Source organism: Corapipo altera, unplaced genomic scaffold, assembly GCF_003945725.1.
Source record: "Corapipo altera isolate COAL_440 unplaced genomic scaffold, ASM394572v1 113, whole genome shotgun sequence".
Classification (NCBI taxonomy): Eukaryota; Metazoa; Chordata; class Aves; order Passeriformes; family Pipridae; genus Corapipo; species Corapipo altera.
Window position 1 is genome coordinate 7,131,660 of NW_020884895.1, and position 18,448 is coordinate 7,150,107.

At 40.7% G+C, this 18,448-nt stretch overlaps 1 protein-coding gene across 1 annotated transcript in view; it reads left to right on the forward strand.

Annotated features, from left to right (window-relative positions):
* The window catches only part of SPATA16 (spermatogenesis associated 16), a 68,099-nt gene extending 58,315 nt beyond the window's left edge, over nucleotides 1–9,784 (forward strand). The window contains 4 exon segments of the mRNA XM_027647658.1: nucleotides 1,131–1,137; nucleotides 2,024–2,165; nucleotides 6,570–6,650; nucleotides 9,665–9,784. Of these exon segments, the coding sequence (XP_027503459.1) occupies nucleotides 1,131–1,137; nucleotides 2,024–2,165; nucleotides 6,570–6,650; nucleotides 9,665–9,784 (350 nt within the window).
* The last annotated feature ends 8,664 nt before the right edge of the window (nucleotides 9,785–18,448 follow it).

The window sequence follows — 18,448 nt, forward strand, 5'->3', positions numbered from 1 at the left end:
TCCTGGTTTGTAAGAAAATTGTCCCATGCTCTTAGAGATGGGTCAACAGAAGTTCAGAAGATGAGTCTGGAAGGACTCTCCTGGCTCCTCAAGTCAAATCACCTGCTATTACACACCTTTGGGTCACCAAATATCTTATTCATAAATTGTGTAAAATTCATCTTAGAACTAGTTAGACTTTCTGTCTTTTCTGGGTGAAACACACTGCAGACCTTCAACCTGAATTATCAGAAGCTTAATTGCCACCCCAGTCTTATTTGTACCTATTTATACACAATGGTCCTTCTGCTATCATTGTCTTTTATCTCTCCTTCCCTTTTCAGTTGTTTGCTCTCTTTGGAATTTAGCCCTGCATTATGTTTATTGAGAAGAATAATAAGCTCTTGGCATTTTCATTAATAGACTAATCAAAGCACACTTCTCTCAAAAGAGGTATCTCCTACCGTGCTGGATTCTCTGCTCCATGATGCTTGGGTTTAAATTAACCTCTCCAAACACAGCTGATTGGAGCTATCTGCAATACTCAGAGAACTGCTGACCAGAGCTCCTTTTCCCTGTGCAGTGCCCGATTCTCTCCTTCAGCTAATGGAAATACCAGTTCATTGGCTCAGCTCTTTCTTTTCCAGTTGCTCTCATTTCTGGAACTCCCAGACTACAGCTCCATTCCTGCCATTGGTCTCCAGCACACAGTCTTTTATTTCATACTATTTTATCATTGTCTTAGGTATTATATTAAAGGGGGTAAAATTAACTGTATCAGGATTATTTGTATGTTTCTAGAGTTAAAGAAAACTGAGGTTTTTTCCACTATTATTCCTGTAAGAGGTTTAGAAAGCAAGATCAGAGCTGTTACTAAATTCCTAGACTTGATAAAAGAACCACTGTCATAGTCATTTTGGTAACACTTGATGCTTGCCCAGTGAAAACTTCTGCAAAACCAAGATCAAGATCAAACCGAATGATCAAGATTCTTTGTGAAGAGGAGTTCAATTTAAAAACAGGACACCATTTATTGAACAATAAATGTCATTTCAAACTTCCCTTTCACTCTCATTCCAAACTTTCCTTTCACTCTCTTCAATATACGCTTGGACCTAGAATCACCTACCTGAAGTGCATGGAAATGGCAGCATCAGGGTGCCACCATATGGAACTGCCAGAACAAAGGTCTGCTAAAAATACTGGAAGTGGTTTTGAAAATTGATGCCAATTCTTGGAATTTCAGGCACTTAAGAGCATTCAAAACCCTGATTAGATGAATGGAAATCTCACTCTGAAGGGCTGAGTATTCAGATATGCAATGGCTCCATCTCGTCGGGAATCTAGGCCAAATTGCTTTTGAAAATCTCAGTAGGGTGCTTATTTGCATTTTTGGCATCAGAATACTTCTGAAAATATGGTGGCAAGGCTGCCATCCATCAAACACTTCAGCAGGTGCTGAGATTTTATGCAAGCACTTGGCTGAGTTTCTGTATTCACACACTTAAAATTTACCATGTGCCTGGCTGCCTGGAGGATCAGAGACCACCTCTGCAGGTTTTAGTCCCTCAAGGTTATATATTTGAAAACTCTAGATTTGCCTAGTCTGTAAACAAACCATAAGTTGACATGCTGCGTGCTTTCCTCAACCTCTTCACCGAAACTTTAGAAGCAATCCATGAAAGTCAGGTAATATCTAATAGAGGGGATTATGGGAAAGCCATTTCCAAATGAGAAAATTGCATTCAAGTTTTGTTATCTGCTGTCCCCCTTCACATATGTTATGACTGCATATTTATTTTTTCTAGTAGTGCTAGTGAGAGTGTGGCAAGAAAGTCTTTTTTTTTAACCCTCTCTAAAGATTGTCAGCAACATCACCTTAAAGTTGCTGGATGCCATATTGCTCAAAGCATTACCAGCACAAACCTATATGCTGACAAGCCTCAAGGTATAGGGATTATAGGATAAGGGTTTTTTTCTGTGACTCTCCTCTAATCCACTTGCTTTTGTTGGGGAAACAGGACAAGCACAGACCATGTCCAAGTGTGATGGAGAGGTTCCATTACACGAGCCTCCTTGGTTGCTTGCAGAGAGTGGAGGAACAGTCCCAAGTGATGAATCAAGTGATGCCTGAGCTGGCCACCCTTCCCTACCTACAGAAAGTCTCTTGGGAGGGTGCCAAACTGGTCAATTTTATTTCTAGCACTTATTTTGGCCTTTAGAAGAAGGGAGCAAGGGAGGGAAGGGCAGGGGCAGAGCTTTGCACTGCAATTTGCTCTGGAAGTCATTTTTCCGATGTGTGGACCTGAAGTAGTTTTTAAATCCTCCTTCAGTGCTTTGTCAGAGGAGGTGCTGATCACCTGCAAGGATGACTTTTATAGAACCAGCATGACTCATCTGTGGGCATATTTTTAAAACCTCTTCTTTTCCCCCAAACCTCCCCAAATCAGTCTGGGAAAATGGTTGCAATTATTCAGATCGTGCTACTTTAAGTTATCTAACATCAGAAGCCACCTGCGGCAAAACAGGCCGAATCTAGTTACAGCTGAGGGAAGGGAGAGAAAAGGTTTTCTTTCCTGCTTCCATCCACAACTTTGCTCCCTGTCTCTGAATAACACTGTGTGCCTGCTATGCTTTGTTTTTCCCTTTGTGAAAGGAGGGCAGTGATGCCAGTCATTAATAATCTGATAGTACATCAATAACCTGCAATCAGATAGCACTGCATGATTATTCTTCCTCGAGGCTGTCAGGCTTCATGATGGTGGAAGGAGGGAGTTCAGGTAGATGCAAATTTTAAGCATTTCATTCTAGAAAAAAAATAAAAATAAAAAATAAAAGTCCCTCCACAGTCCCTGCATTTAAATGCGGTCCAATTTTGATGATCCAACTAAAAACTCTTGGTTTTCCCAAAGCCAGTCCCTTGCCATTTGTTTGCAGTCCTGCAAAGCTCCTAAGCTCTGCAGAATTAAAGCTTCACAGTAGCTTGCTTTAGGGAAGAGGAGCAGCAGCCTGCAACTGCAGGAGGTGGTTGCCAGACTTTGAAGTCTGGGCTTGAGATAAGGAGAAACGACATTGCAAAGAAACTGTGTTATTAAAAGACATTCTCCTTTTGATGCAAGTTGTCTGGTATTAAACTTCAGCAGGCCCACATTTCAAGGCTGACTGAAGGGTCTTGAGTTATTGGTACATATTTCAATGATAGATTTTTCTCCAGGGCACAATATTTTCAGTACAACACACGTTCAGCAGAGGCTCTTACTCTCTTGTCTGTATCTTGTCATGTAGTAATCATAAGCATGACCTCCCTGGAAAGCTTTCTGAGGAGGCCTTAGACCACCCAAGACATAGGTCTTCAGTCTCTTAAGGGTAGGACTGGGCAGAACAAGAGTCTGTGCTGGGAGATTTAAGTGACAGACTTTAAATCTTTCAACAAAACACACATTGTTTGTTTACTGAGCCCAAGGTAAAAATGTTTTTTAAAAGAATAAAGACAGAAAATCTCTACCAGCTACACCACATTAATTCAGAATTCATTTATTTTTCTTTGTTCTGCCATCCTGCTGTAAAATATATCTTTATTCTCTCTGTGCGAATGGAGGCTAGGTTGCTTTTTAGTTGGAATATTTTAGTAAACTTAAAGCACCACAGTGTTGAGGCACGAGACTGCAGGCAAGAACTTGCAGAGTAACTTCACCAGGGAGTGATTAATGGGCTTTATCTTTCCTGGTGACACCAGCCCACATGGCACAGGCTTTTCCTATGCCAGTAGGGATCGGTTCCCTACCACATCCCAACATCACCAGGCACAGAACATCACTGCCCATTGTTGGATCTGCACGCCTGAATCACCCAGGGAGCAAGAGATTCTCACTTGCTCAGCTCTGCTCATTTCATGGGGGTCCAGGCAGGATTAAATGTTTGGAGGATGGGCTGTACTGGTGTGATTCAGCACCTCTCAATGACTGCTACAGAGGCAGCCCCATGTCCATGGGGTCAGAATCACAGCACCCACACTGACCCCATGTGCTTTTTACTCTTCACCAACATTTCAGAGATCTAAATTTTTTCCTTGGAGAAAACTGAGCTGGCCAAATTCTAATCTCTCTTTGACTAATAAAAATTTAAACTAATTCCTCTGAGGTCGTTCTGACTTTACACTGGTAAAACTGAGATAAGAGTTTATGACCAAGTAAGGCAGTTAAATTGTGGGAGTTAGAAAAGGGTAAAGATGCCAAATGTTTGCCATCACATACAGAATAAGTTGTATAAATTTTAAAACACGCTGAATTTATAATAGTGCAATTCTCCGGGATCCCAAAGGCATTTCAGTTATAAACTCGTCTGTGTAAATGTCTTCCTGTAACTAAATAGAGTCCTAATATATGGCACAAAGAACCTCAACTGAGGCCTTTTTAGGTCAGTATTCACAGACCCTGGGAAAATGAAGATTCTGTGGTTTCAGTTAGCTTGGACAGTTGAATGCAACTGGAGAAAAAACCCTGAAGAAAATCTTTCCGAGGTTTATGACTTCAATGTCACCACATTTGTACATCATAAATCAAGATGAAAGGTTGTTAAAAAAAGAAAAAAAATCTATTTTCATTTAAAATCAAAAAAGGACAAGTTTGTTTGTTTTTTTAAAGCAACATTTCTCTTTGGGGGGGATCTTCCAAAAAAATGCCGGTTTTGGGAGAATTATTGTGGTTTGCCAACTGCCTGCTCTTGCAGGGGCATGGTTTATCTTCCAAGGGAGCTGGTGAAAAACTTTGGATGATAAAAATTAAAACCAGAGCACACATTGGCCACTTTTCACTGGTATGTATCAATATCAATGAAACTTTAATCGTAAAGATTTCTTGGTTTATCTTCTTTCCCAAAGCAGTGAAATCTGCAGCCTGGTTGGGCTGCCAGAGCAGCCCCTTATGAGTGACAGACCAATGCCCTGGTCCCTGCCCCAGTGAGTGCCTTTTAACCACTTCTTCAGAGAAAATTACTCCACAAAAAACCAATGGAAACATCCTCACCTTCCCCGAACAGCTCCTCCACTGCCTGATTTGATGCAGAACTTGTGTTTTGCCCATTCTGCCCTTAATACCCTTAATCTCTGGGTTGTGTCTATTCTGGTTTCATAGAAGGAGATTATATGTCTTAAAAGTATTGTGATGGAATATTTCTGACATGTTAACTCTTTTCCCATTGAAGCCAGAGGCAGGAATTTGCAGTTTTGTTTTTCATGAATGCTGATACATGACTTAAAAACATCAAAAGTTTTTATCAAGTGTTTGGACCAACAAGATCCAACTTAATGGCTGCACAAGCACAGAGAAAGCAGGCTGTGACTGAGCACAGCAAATTTCTTTAGCGAGTCAAAAGAAGATTCCTGTATCCTTTATCCAGTGTTGGGATACAAACAAATAATTTTAACTTCAAATATCTGAGTGCATAGCATAATTTGAGGAAATGCAGTTCAGTCTCAAGGCAGAATTTTGTACCTTGTATAGTGAGCCTAAATGTTGATGTTTTAAGTTTCATCACCTATGTACTCATATTACACTGCTGCCCTCTAGGTACATATGGAAGAGACAAATTCTCAAGAGAAGAGACAATTTCTCCATGAATTCTAATGCTTATATTGCCCAGTTCCTTGTAATGAGCAACACATTTGGGAAGAGACCCCAAAACCTATTGTTTGGGTTCACTTTAACCAACTAAACATTTTGGAATAGACCTACTAGAGCACAGCAATATCACAGGTACTAAGCACCATTCTCTCCCAGTTTGTTCCTAAACACCAATGTTAATGGCTGCTCAAGAATCTGACCCTTGTGTCTCTCTTACTGAACTAAGAGCAAGGGAAACATTTCCAAGCTTTTGGAAAGGGTGCAGGGCTAGGCAATGCTATAACTAACCTGGAAGGGTACTGGAGTGAGACAACGCTACAGCTCTCCAGAATTTTAGCTTCCCCTCTCACACTAAGGACTGATTAGCAAGTATTTTCCCTCAGCTTCTTTTTATAGTTTACACTAGAAATTGTCAGCCTTGGGTTTATGCTCTGTTATGCTGAATGATGGGGAGAAGGAAGGGTTTGCCAAAGGAAAAGGGTAGTAAAAGCAAGGAAAATGAGCTAGATACTTCCAGCTACAGTAAAAGCATCTCAGCTTTAGTGTCGTCCTCTTGTGAGGTTTTACATGCTGCTTTAAATGATGATACATTAGCCTTGGGAGAAAATACTAAAAAGCATTCATGTACGACACAGAATAGCTCAGACAGCTGAAGAATAAAATATGGAGCCTTTATTCTTTACAACCCGAGCCCTCCTTTACTAAATATAAACATTGACTGCATTAAAATGTATAGACTGAAGTGCAAATTTTCCAGAGGATTTTTTCCCATTGTGAAGTGTTTCATACCCACAATAAGAACAGTGTAATGGCTGAGGCGAAGATGAGGTGGCAGTGCTCATTGTGTGAAAGATGAGTAATAAAATCATCAGCGTACAAATGATTTTTTAATTAGGTTTTAATCTGTGTATTTAGAGAAGTTATTTCTGTGTGAATTCCACACTGATAATTTTTATCTCGGTGCCACAGCTGCAGTCACTAATGGCTGATGCCATGGACATCCTTGAAGGAAGAAGTGAAGAAGATTGTGTGTGGACTAAAATTCAGAAGGTAAAAACCTGCAGCAAAGGGCACGAGGGTATATCATTCCCTGGGGAGTAATTTCCACCTGAGTCATATCTGTTTGAAAGGTAGAAAGAAAGTAGGTGGCATTTGAAACTTGACCAAAGGCCTTGAACCTTGTTAGTGCTCAGGCACTAACCACAAATACATATTTATTATTTGATTTAGCCCTTATGGTTGAACTTTGTCCATTTAACAGTCTCATGGGGTTCTTTAACACATTAAAAAAAAAAAAAAAGAAAAGAAAAAAAAAAACAACCTGAGTAGCTTCTTTTTTGCTGATAATTAGAATTCTCTTCCATCTTTGTCATTTGCAGTACTGTGCTAATTGGATGTGTGGGGGGAAATTGTTAGGGAATAAAATTCAGCCCTACAAATTAGGTCTCTTAGTGGAGCTCAAATGAGGCTTTGGTGATGTGAGAGGTAAAAGACATGTAAATGCATTTCTGGAGTCTCTGCACAGCAACCGGTCAATTTAATTCTGAAAGGATTTGTGAAATGCAGGAGTCTTGCACTGGTTCTCTGTACAGATGAATCTGACCCGACAGAATGAATAATAGGTCAGGCTGGGATGTAATAGGAGCATCTTACGTTTTTACAAAGTCTTTCAAAGCAGAGCAAATCACAGCTCTGGGCATTCACCACCATTGACTTTCAGCCACTTGTGAGGAAAAGGACGTGAGCAACGCGTCACCGGGAAGGGAAAATGTTATTAATGGTTCTTACAGCTCCATCAGATCCCAGAGGGATGCACACTGGCTCTGGATTGTGGATACAATGGGAGGAGGGTTTGAATTTCTGCACTGGTAGGACTTGAAATTGTCCTTCTTTGGGATTTGGGGTTTACAGACAGATTACAGGTAAGATACTGAAAACCCCAGACCCTGCCTGCACTGAGTCGGTGTACTCAGAGTAAGCAAATAAGGTACTGATGCCTGAAAGAAACCACAGGGGTGGAGGGTTGAGGTATTTCAAGGTGATTATATTTGGTGTATTTCTAAGTTATTTGAATTAAAATTTCAGAAAGTATCTATCTCTTCTGAGAGAAAGTCTGAGTAGGTGTGTATTGCCTCACTTAGCTGTCAGATCAGTGGTTTTTAATAAAGTTTTCCAAGAACAGAATGTTTTCAGAAAGTAATCAAATCCTAAATGCCCCAAATTATAGATAGACTGGGTCTCATCTCTGTCAAATGCTTATGAAGCAAAACAAAGGATAAATATTCCTACCTTTCTGACATTGCACCGGGATAGTCTTTAAATCTCTCACACTTGCCTACAGATCAGAGGATAATCTTTTGCAACACAAATTCTATCTATGATATTAATTATATACATTTATACAATTACATACATTTTTCCTGCCATATATAATAAACACTGATAACTAGATGAATGCAAATGATAGATCTGTTCCCTGTACTTGTCTAGTTCTTAGCCTTCCCATTTTCATACAGTAGATTTAAATACCAAAAATGGTATTTCAAAGTTTTTCCAAAACTCAGGATTTTAATCCACTGCCAGGTGTTTGAATAACCAGCCCAATTTTCACAGCTGTGAATGATCACAGGTCAGAAGCTGTTGAGAATGGATTGTGGTTGTGTCCAAGGACACAGATATTTACATATTTATTAATAAATCTTTAAAATTTTGTTTATTCCCACATATTTCAATAGGAAGTGGCCAATATTTCATTGTAAATTCAATTTAAAAAATATATTTTCTTTGGTGTATTTGTCTATAGGTACCTACGTCCTTTATATTTCTCTGGATACTTTTACTTTCAGTATAATTTTAACAGAAATCAAATTAGCACTGAAAAACAGACTGGTATCCCATATTATGCCACGTGAAGCTGTGCATAAGTCAATATTCGCAAGCAAAATTTACTGAATCCACTAAAATCTGCTCTCTTCCATTGTAAAATTTGGTGTTTGCATTCTGAACATACGTTTGCATTTAATTTTTGACAACTCAGATATCTATTTGATTTGAGGCACCTTGTTCCAAGAAGAACTCACTGTGTGTCTTCGTAATACAAAAATATTTTTCTGTATTGTATCAAAACAAAGAAATTAAAAGCATCATCAACTTTACTTTTTTAAAAAACGCATTTCAGCATATTCTGCATGTTCTTAGGAAAAATTTCATTTTAAGTAGAGGAGACAGCAGAACACTCAGGGAGCTCGGGGGAGAGGGGTTTATTGGATTTTTTGGTGTTTTGTGGTTGTTTTCTAAATCAGCTCTAATCAGAATATTACACTAGGTTAAAGATCTCTAACATGTTACTAAGAAGGAGGATTAAATCTGATTATTAAAAATTGATGTGGTGTGGATTAACACATCACTTGTGCTGGAACCATTCCCAAAATTTGAGTATTTCTCAGTTGGCTCATCAAATGACACTGATTGTAGGACAAAAAACCTTCACACACATCTAGTTACAAGGCAGTTATTTGTATTTTTGCTATTGAATTAACTCAAATATATTGGAAAGCGAAAAAGAACATAAAGGAATTTATACAAACAGCTATAAATGCAGAACTCTGGAAAGCTGACAGCTATGCTCCCACCAGTGAAGTTTGACTTTTGCAATAGAAACAGCTGTTGCACCTAATGAAAGCACTCAACATTTTTCTCTAATGCAGCAGAGTTATAGCAGTGTCTATTTTCCAAATGGTTAAAGGGTCTGTCAGAATTGCCATTACAAACCACCGTTTTCAGGGTTTTATATTCCAGAGTCAGCCATAAAAAATTCATTCAGGCTGAAATCTGACATCAAAGGGCACAAAGCCTGAGACCCAAATGCTTTTCCTGCTGTCACATTGGAGGGTTTATCAAATCAGTTTAAAATTAATTTGGACAATTTTGAATTTGCAGGACTGACAAAGTGTGTAGCTTCATACGTGTTTAGCTTCAAGTGTTTTGGGTGCTGTGCCTCTCATCCAAATCACTGACAGATTTACGTTTTTAAGCCAACTAATTGCGCTAATTATTTTCGGAAGCTTAAACACAAAGAAATGAAAAATGATCTCATAATTAGCTGGAGACAAGAGAACATCACTGCGCAGAAGATGCCTTTCTTGGTATTACTGGGCTATGACTGCAGCCACAAGGAGAGCTGACCCAGGAAAGCCTAGATTACCTTGGGAGATTAAGATACATCCTCCTACAAAGCCTTTACCACGTACTAGATATCCCTGAAGAATGCCTGAGGCAGGAAAAATAGGTTGGGTCAGTCTCCCAAAATCCCTGTTCTTCAGGATTTTACCAACAGTTGTGCTTGCAGTCCACTGGATAAAATTTGAGCTTCCTATTAGAAATTTGGGGAAACAAACACCCTCGGAACTTTCCAGCAATTAACAGAGGGACTGATACCCAGGCTACTTCAGGACTATGGGTATTCCTATAAAAATTTTACCACCATCCTTCTTTTTATATTTGTCAGAAATTCCCAAACTGAACTTGCTGGTGGCCACACCAGTGGGCTTACAGAGGGTTTGAGGTGCCTTACTGGGGCTTGGGAATTTCTTTTTTTAGTTACTGCCTCTGTCCAAATTGTGTTAGAGGTTGAATCTTGAAGGTACATAAATATCACACCATCAGCATTGCATGAGAATGGACTTCTCTGAAGCTCTCCTTATGCATAGCATCTAAAGTATCCAAGAGAAGACTTTAAAGGAAAGAGAACCAAATCCACTCTTCCAAAGGGGCTTTAAGTCTTCACCAGTCACAGAGGTAGAAATGTGTTTTTACTTACAGGATTTTAAAGTGTAAATTCTCTTCTTAATAAACTCAAATGTAACTTGAATTACTTTAACAAATCTGATTTAGCCCAGTGGTTTAAGCAATCTCTGATCTCTGATGCACAAAGCTCAGCAGCAATGAACAGGAGACTTCCAAGAGATATGGGGGGGAACTGGGATGATAATTCAGCTCAATCCCATAAATATCAGTCCAGGCGCTGAGTCTTAAGCCGGTGGGGACACTCTCCTAATAGCCAGATCTGGATGTTATTGATGAGCTTCTTTGCTGACAAAGTTACACATGATGTAGGTGACATCTGTCACGCACATCAGTGCTGGGACTAGTGGAAAAGCTCAGCCCTGAGTAACTCAAGGAATCCATTGCAGGACTTTACAGCAGCTACAGAAGGGCAGAGGGGATAAGAGTATCTCAGATACAGCAGGAAGGCCCCCCCTTTCCTCTGCAGAACCTTTGCTTCTCTGCAGCCTTGTAAGACAAAAAAATAAAGAAATAAAAGAGATTACTTTTCTATCTCATAACAATAAATTCATTAATAAATCTGCACAATATTGTTACAGTGAGAGGCATTTCATTAAATAAATAGATACTTTAGAGCCTATCAACCAGAAACTTTTGACATCCAAAGAGAGAAGAGCTGTGTAAGTGCAAGTGCCATGATGGCTCTCCTTCCCCTACGAAGATAATAATGCAGCTCTACTTCTCCATTTAGCCCCTAGGCTTTTGTAGCAGTTTCACAGGATCCTCTTAACATCATTTGAACAGCCAAAGGAGAGACAGGAGTTGGCAAATAAACACTTTCCTCCACTTCCACATGTGAGACACTTCATAAAACCTTCACAACTGAGTTTACCTCAAGGGCATCACATACTTTGCAATTTAGATAAGTTATTATGCCCATCGTTTGCTGAGCTCAGTGGAATGCCTGTTTCATAAATCTGAAAGCAGAGCAAACATGGATGAGTGAATAAAAGAACAGATGTAACTTACATAAGGATAAGTATATAACAAAAGCTGCACTAATATATGTGAATATGAAATGAGGTAAAATTAGCCTAACATATTACATAATGTTTAAACCAGGCACGTAGATTTTCAGCAGTTGACCTCTGCTTACTATACTTCTGCCTTCTGCAGCAGCAGGGGAACACTATCTGATAAACTGTGCTGTTCCACTCACATTATCTCTTAATTGAAAGTCAAACCATGGAAAAGGGCCACGGACTTGCTGGGCTTTCGGTCAGTCTGAGGAGCAAGGAGGGAGATTCATGGTATGTTGATGGAAAGTGGTCGTGTTACTGAATAGTTTGTGCTGGCTGCCAGGACAGTTATTTGATGGATATGACTTTGTAACATCTTATAAAGTCATCCAAGCCCACGCCACAGCCACTGAGAACTGTGCTTGTTCTCAGAACATGCAGGCTTCAAAAGTCATGTTTTATTGCAATTTCTTGGCTCAAACTTGGCTATTCCTAAACTACAGAAGGAAACTGGTTCCTGGTTTGTTCTCTTCTTGGGGCTGTGATGCATCCAAGTGTTTCATGAATGCATGGACCTGTTGTGAAAAGGGAAACCAAAGGATGGGAAAGGGTAGGAAAAGCCTTTTCTGAAACAGGAGTGGAAATCTAATATGTAATGTCTAATGTGCAATGAAGTCAGAAAAGTGCAAATGCAAAAGGAAAATAATGTTAGTGGCACTGATTCATATAGACAGAGTGAAGAAAACCAAAGAGCAGAGCAACCAGGTAGAAATGAAAAAATTGTTATTAGAGTTAACCAAAGGTTGGCTTCATATTGAGACATTCGGGAGGATTAAGTCCAAATAAGCAACAGCCTCAAGAGGAATAAGAAGTAGCTGTGGCTTAGGTTCTAACCTGGCGCTGAGTGAAGTTTTTAGATCAGGCAGATGGAATAGGGAGGGAGTGTGAACAGAAAATGAGATCTGCCCCATTGAATCTCAGGTGATACAAAAGAATCATAGGCAATCAAAGAGTCCCATTAATACATTCAGCCCCACTGTAGGGACAATAAAAGCACAACAGCATTCACAGAGTTCTTTGTGTAAGAGAGAGGTGACAGTGGGATTTCAGCAGTTATCAATACTCCTGGTCTCTAAAATCAATTTCCGCCCCTGTGAGCCTCTGGTTCTTTGTGCCTTCCATACAAGAGAAGAAAAGAGGCCCCAGCAAGATGCCTACATGGCCCTTGGCTACACTGGAAGAAGCAATTGCATCCTGCCCATTTCTCACTCTCCAGTCATCAGTATCTAATATAAAGCTGAGCTATTTAGTGATCACACACTAAACAGCTCTGACTGGGTATAGATCGGCATTGCAACATAAAAACAGAGGCTGTGGCTACTAAGAAGCAGTGAACTTTCAACAATAGAAGGTTTTATTCAAGTCTGAAGGAGATAGAAAATTTTAAGTTTGCTGCTTCACACCAGAAGGAAATTTCTGTACATAAAAGCATGGTTTTATTCCAGTTAAATCAGTCAGTCTAATAACACATATCGTCTATATCCATGATGCTTAGGCCATGACAGCTCCAACAAAACACAGGTAATGCTATCAGGAAGGAGTTTTGTGCTGAGAAGGGCTTTGGTCTACTCCACCAAGCTATAGGGTGTGATAAGTCACTGGAATAATTTTAAATAGCAGCAAATCTGGCAACTGAGCAGTAAATGTCCTAAAATTGGAATAATGTAGGTGGTTGTAGCTGCCTGGCAGTTAAATCACAGGCAATTCTGGGCATTATCAGTCCCCATGTAAGGATTTAGGTAAACATTTCCCCAGCCCTTGCTAATCGTGCAGTCAGTTATAAACAGGCAGTCTGGTCACCTGGTGCCTTCTGCCACAGAATGTCTCCAGCCCTATAAACACTTGCTACCAGGAATTGTTACTGCTGTAAAAAATAGTGTGAGTCAACAAGGTCACTCATAGTAAACACTGTGCTGGACAGGGATTTCAGGAGAGCTTAGTAAGTACCAAAAGGACTGTCAGAGTTGTGAGGTAGTTAATAAGCGTAATTCATTACCAGCATCAATGTTATTTTTGTTCTGTTCCTCGTCAACAAAGACTCTTTCCACCATCTGCTTTAAGCACTGGGGCTTTGTTACTGTGCTAAGGACCTACAGGCAAATTCTGGTTTTTCGTGTTTCACTGAACTCATCCCTTAACAGTGGAAATGTGCACTGGAGCTGTCTGTCAGAATTCTCTCTTTAAAGGAAGACAGTGCATACAAATGAGGCACAGGAAAATACAGAATCAGAGCGTGAGGGACAGATTTATCTCTGCATTGGCATCTGAACCATGAAGACTGGCAGGTTCAAGGCAAGAGTTGCGTGGTCAGTTGGGATACACTGACAAACAAACAGAGGGCAGTGGCTTTGCCCTGTCCGTGGTAGCTCAGATCACGTGCTATTGTGCAAAGCTCCTTCCTTCCAAAAGCAACCATAGCAGTCCAAATGTGCTTCACTTAATACACAAACAGTAAAAATATGATTTTTTTTCCCCAATACTGAGCAACCTTTCCTCTGACTTTAATGGACGGTACAGATCGGGATTTAATTTTTATTAAAATAAGATTAGTTTTTCTCAAGCTTTTCCTCCATTCTCTATATAGCCACCCATACTCACTCATAGATCCTTCAAGTGCTTTTCCTTTGGTTATATTCACTCCAAGGAGCACTTTAGCAAGTAGCTCTGGAAGACAAAGGAAAACATTGAGAGGCACTTCCTGTTTAAAAGCAGCTTATTTGCCTTCTATTACTTGTAGCTCTCAAGCAATAAAAATAGAGTCTGTATACCAGAAGATCCTTCTTACCATTATCTGTTATTTATAGCTCCTGCATACATTTTCAAAAGCACCTGTTTCTTCTTTGAGCGTGACTCCCCTGATTGGTATTGGGATTTAGGAAGTTTGGGTGTTTAGGCATTACAGAGAATGCACACACACACCCATGCGAGACATACTCTTATGATTTTACAGAGTCTGCTTGCTGCTCGTCCAACTAAATTTTTCCTAAACATTATTTTCCTAGAGGAGTTTGTCCTTGTGGCATTCTGGCTTTTTCTCATTTTATTCTAAACTCTTTAGCAAGTGCTATAAGTGATATTTTGCATTTGCATTCAGTCATATCGATCTTTCAAAAGATGTTTGTGCTTTCAACTTAGCTTGTAATGAGGACAGCTACCCCACTTTTGGATAAGCAGTGAAGCTTCCTTTGGACAGTCAGTAAGTGACTGAACACAGACATCTGTTCCTTGGAACGGCCCCTTGCAGCAAAGGTTGACAAGTTCCATGACATCTGTGGCCCATCAGGACTTGGACAAAACCTCGCTGAATGATGGATAGTCTCACAGTGCTCCCTCATCACAGTCAGTACATATCACTGAATTAGGAACCATATGTGGGATGTCTTATCCCAATGAGAGCAAAAATATACTTGAACTGTGGTATTTCAGGGCACAACCAGATGCACCCAGGCAAGTTCAGAAGTGACTGACATGGTATTACCAGAAATGCAGTAAGTTCTTAAGAAAAGGAGAATTGAACTCCCCACAAAGCCCTGTTTTGAAGAGAAGGTTGGTCCAGATGACCTCCAGAGTCCCTTACACTGAAATCTTGCAGTGATTGTAATTCAGCTGCAGCCAGCAAGTGCTGCTTACACATCCCTCCGTGCCATGAGCGAATCAATCAGGATGGCATCCAGAGAGCAGGGCTCAGCACTCACAGCAGCCAGTGGCTCCCCTTTATCCATCACTGGACAGCATGTACAAAAGGGCGGGATTAGAAATATTTTTATATGCTCCAAACAAGGCCGGTGTGTTCCTTATCTCTGTGTGGATCTATAGAATGCCATTTTCAAGAACTCCTGTAGGTTTGAATCAAACCCTAAGCCAAAGGGTTATCATATGATCTCACCTGATAAGACCCTCTGCAGTTCATCCCTCCAGCTAATCCTGTTCAGTGCCTGTTACTCAAAGAGCTCAGTGTTTTCATTGCAGGCATAAACTGCATTAGACATGTAACAAAACTGAAAGTATTTACGGATTCCACCCAACCTTAGAGGACAATATAAAATCATTTCAGTTAAGAAAGAGCTGATCACCTCAGTATTTGAACAGACCACAGATAACTTCCTTCTCCCAACAAATTCAGAAGTGAAATTCAGAGCAGACTAATTGACTATATATAAGTCAATCCAGCTACTTCAGGTGCACTAATTATGCTTTTCACCTTCTCACTCCATGTCGGAATAGAAATACCTTGATTTGTGGCACTGAGGAAAGGCAGGCACAACCTCACTCATTCAGCTGATTTTCCCCAAGAATAAAAGAGCAGCAACACTTTTGAGAAATAACTTGTCAGTGCTGCAGATCTGTTCTGGTGTCTCAGCAACACAGCAAAGGCTGTGCCATCATGACCAGGAGCTTCTTGGTCCAAGGGCACACAGAGGCCTTGTCCTTCCCATGCATTTCTCTGGCTTGAAAAACAGTGTAATTTCCTTTGTGTGGGCCAAACGAGTCTGCTTTTATTGTCCTGTTTCATGTTTTCACTCAGCCACCAGCCTAGAGATCTCTCTCTGCCCTAACTTAATTTTCCTAAGCCTTAGGTACACAGGCTCAGAGTAACCCACTGGCTTGACTCCCCAGATATCTCATGGGCATAAAGCTGAAGGCAGACAGTTGAAAACACCAGCACTACATATATGTGCTTTTGCAGGAACCCATGTATTTTCTCAGTGTTAATTCCCTTGCTCTTCGTTCTGCCCCTCCCCAAAACAACAATCCCCACCACTGATGTCTTCCACGACATTATCAATGCAAGAGTTTGAAGCACAAAGAATTTTAAGGCGATGTTAAATAAATACAATGTTAACATAAAGAGCACAAAATAAACTCCACTGAGTACCTGGATCATTTTCAGATTTCTGTCCCCAGAACCCTACATTTCTCTGCATAGCTTGATCCCAAAGCACCTATAAGTAGCACAAAGCTGTGCTGTGGACTGAACCTATAAGTAACATTAAAGGCATCTTTTGTTTCTGTTTCTTCCCTCTTTCCATTTGATCTTCATTCTGTTCATTCCCTTTTCCTGCTCCCTCCAGATGATCTGATCAGAGGGGCCAGACTGAAGACAGAGAGAAAAATCCAGTGAGAGAAATAGAGTCTGCAGCAGTCTGAAATCAGGAACTAATGAGAAAGAAATAGGAGGAACTTGACTAGATTGAGCAGTCGTGCACCAAGGAGCCTCTAGATATACCAGGGCTGCAGACATTGATCCAAAGTAGAAATGCTGTGAGTAACTGCCGGGAGAGGAGAATATTCAGAATATCTTGAAAGTAAGATGTCAAAGCAGCAGAGGTTTAAAAATAGTTTAAAGACCAGTTTGTCTTCCCAGGCACCGGGCACTTGAGAAAGAAGACCATGAAGAGGTGTACAGATGGGAGCAGTGTGGTTTTGTACATTCAGGGCACTATTTAAGAGCCTTGACTCCAAGGATGTCAGTCAGCGAGTTCAGCTACAGAGAACTGAGCACAGTCCCTGCAGATGGGACGTGATGCTGCTGCCCGGCTCTCAAGTACGGACTGTGGCCCACCTGGATACTGTGTGGATCAGGGGGTTATAGGTGAGGAACATAATTCAAATACAAACAGTGCAAAGGACTGACCTGACACTGTTGATCTCAGTGGGGGCTGGGATTGGGCCCAAAATGAGCCTCATGTGAATCACCAGCAACACCAGGAGTGAATGCTCTGCTGTGAACCAAGCCCTGCAGAGCTTTTCACCTGGGCTTCAGTGCAGCTTTAGCCGATATGGTAGCTGCAGGATTCAGCTATATATCCCTGGAATTCAGTCTCAGAACCAATCTGTAGCCAGTTATTGCTCTGCTTGGGAATAAGGCACAAATCTTTTCCAAAATCCATTTTCCTACAGTAGCTGTTGTTCTAACATTAATCACGTTTCGGCTGGCTACAAACTATGTCCTTCTACCTGCTCTCGTCCACATGGATTCTCACTTAAACGGTTACTGGGAGGAAAAGAAAAGAAAAAAAGAAAGAAAAGAAAAAGAAAAGAAAAAAAAGTGAATAAGTGAAGCTATTGATTCAAGAAATTTGCATTTCCCAATGAGAGCCCCGAAGGTGCCTCACCGCAGCCAGGCAGCAGAGGAGCGGGCACAGGCAGGTTTTAAATCAAGGCAAAAAGGCAGAACATAATGCTTCCAATTTACTTTCTTAAAATGAAATGTGCAAGCTAAAAAGCCATGAATTAGCACTACTGAATGCTGTAGCCACAGAAAGGAGATTTTTAAGCCATTCCCCACCCCCCCTCCCTCCTTTATCTTGTCAAGAGACTGTATTTTCATTGTGCTCGCACGGTAATTTAAATCATGCTCGGGCTCGGCGTGTACCGTGTAATCGTGAGTCGGCAAGGGTTTGAATGCCATCACTGCTGTGCAAATAACATCATCAGCTCATCAGCTGTGTCAGTAACATTGCAATTATGTAAGTGACTATTATTTCCACCCCTGATATGCCATATTAGAACTTATTTTGGGGGCTGGAGCTGTCAGGTGTTCTGTCAATATGAAACGCATACAACAGCAGCCAAGCTATGGTTCCAGGTAGGAATATCATTCCACTGGGGCTTTTTGGATGCTCCTAAAGGAGCTGCTGTAAAACCTAATGCTGGGAGTCCCCTTTGCTCTCACCCCACACCCCACCCATCATCCAGGACCCATTTTCCTTCCTCTTACCACCCTTCGTGTTCACCCAAACAGAAGCACTACCCCCAAAATAGGAACATTTACTTTTAACTGCATAAGAAAGTTTGGTAGACATTTTATTTTGGTCTGTTGCAGAAGAGTCTTGGGGGCTTAGTGTTTGTTTTTAATATGGCTAAGCCCCTGGACTGGAGCTTGGCACTAAGTGATTAGCCTTTCTGAGGCTTCCCGTGTGCTTTTGGCCAGATCAATGATTTCCTAAGCTTTTATTTTCAGCTTCTTAAAAATGAGGCTGG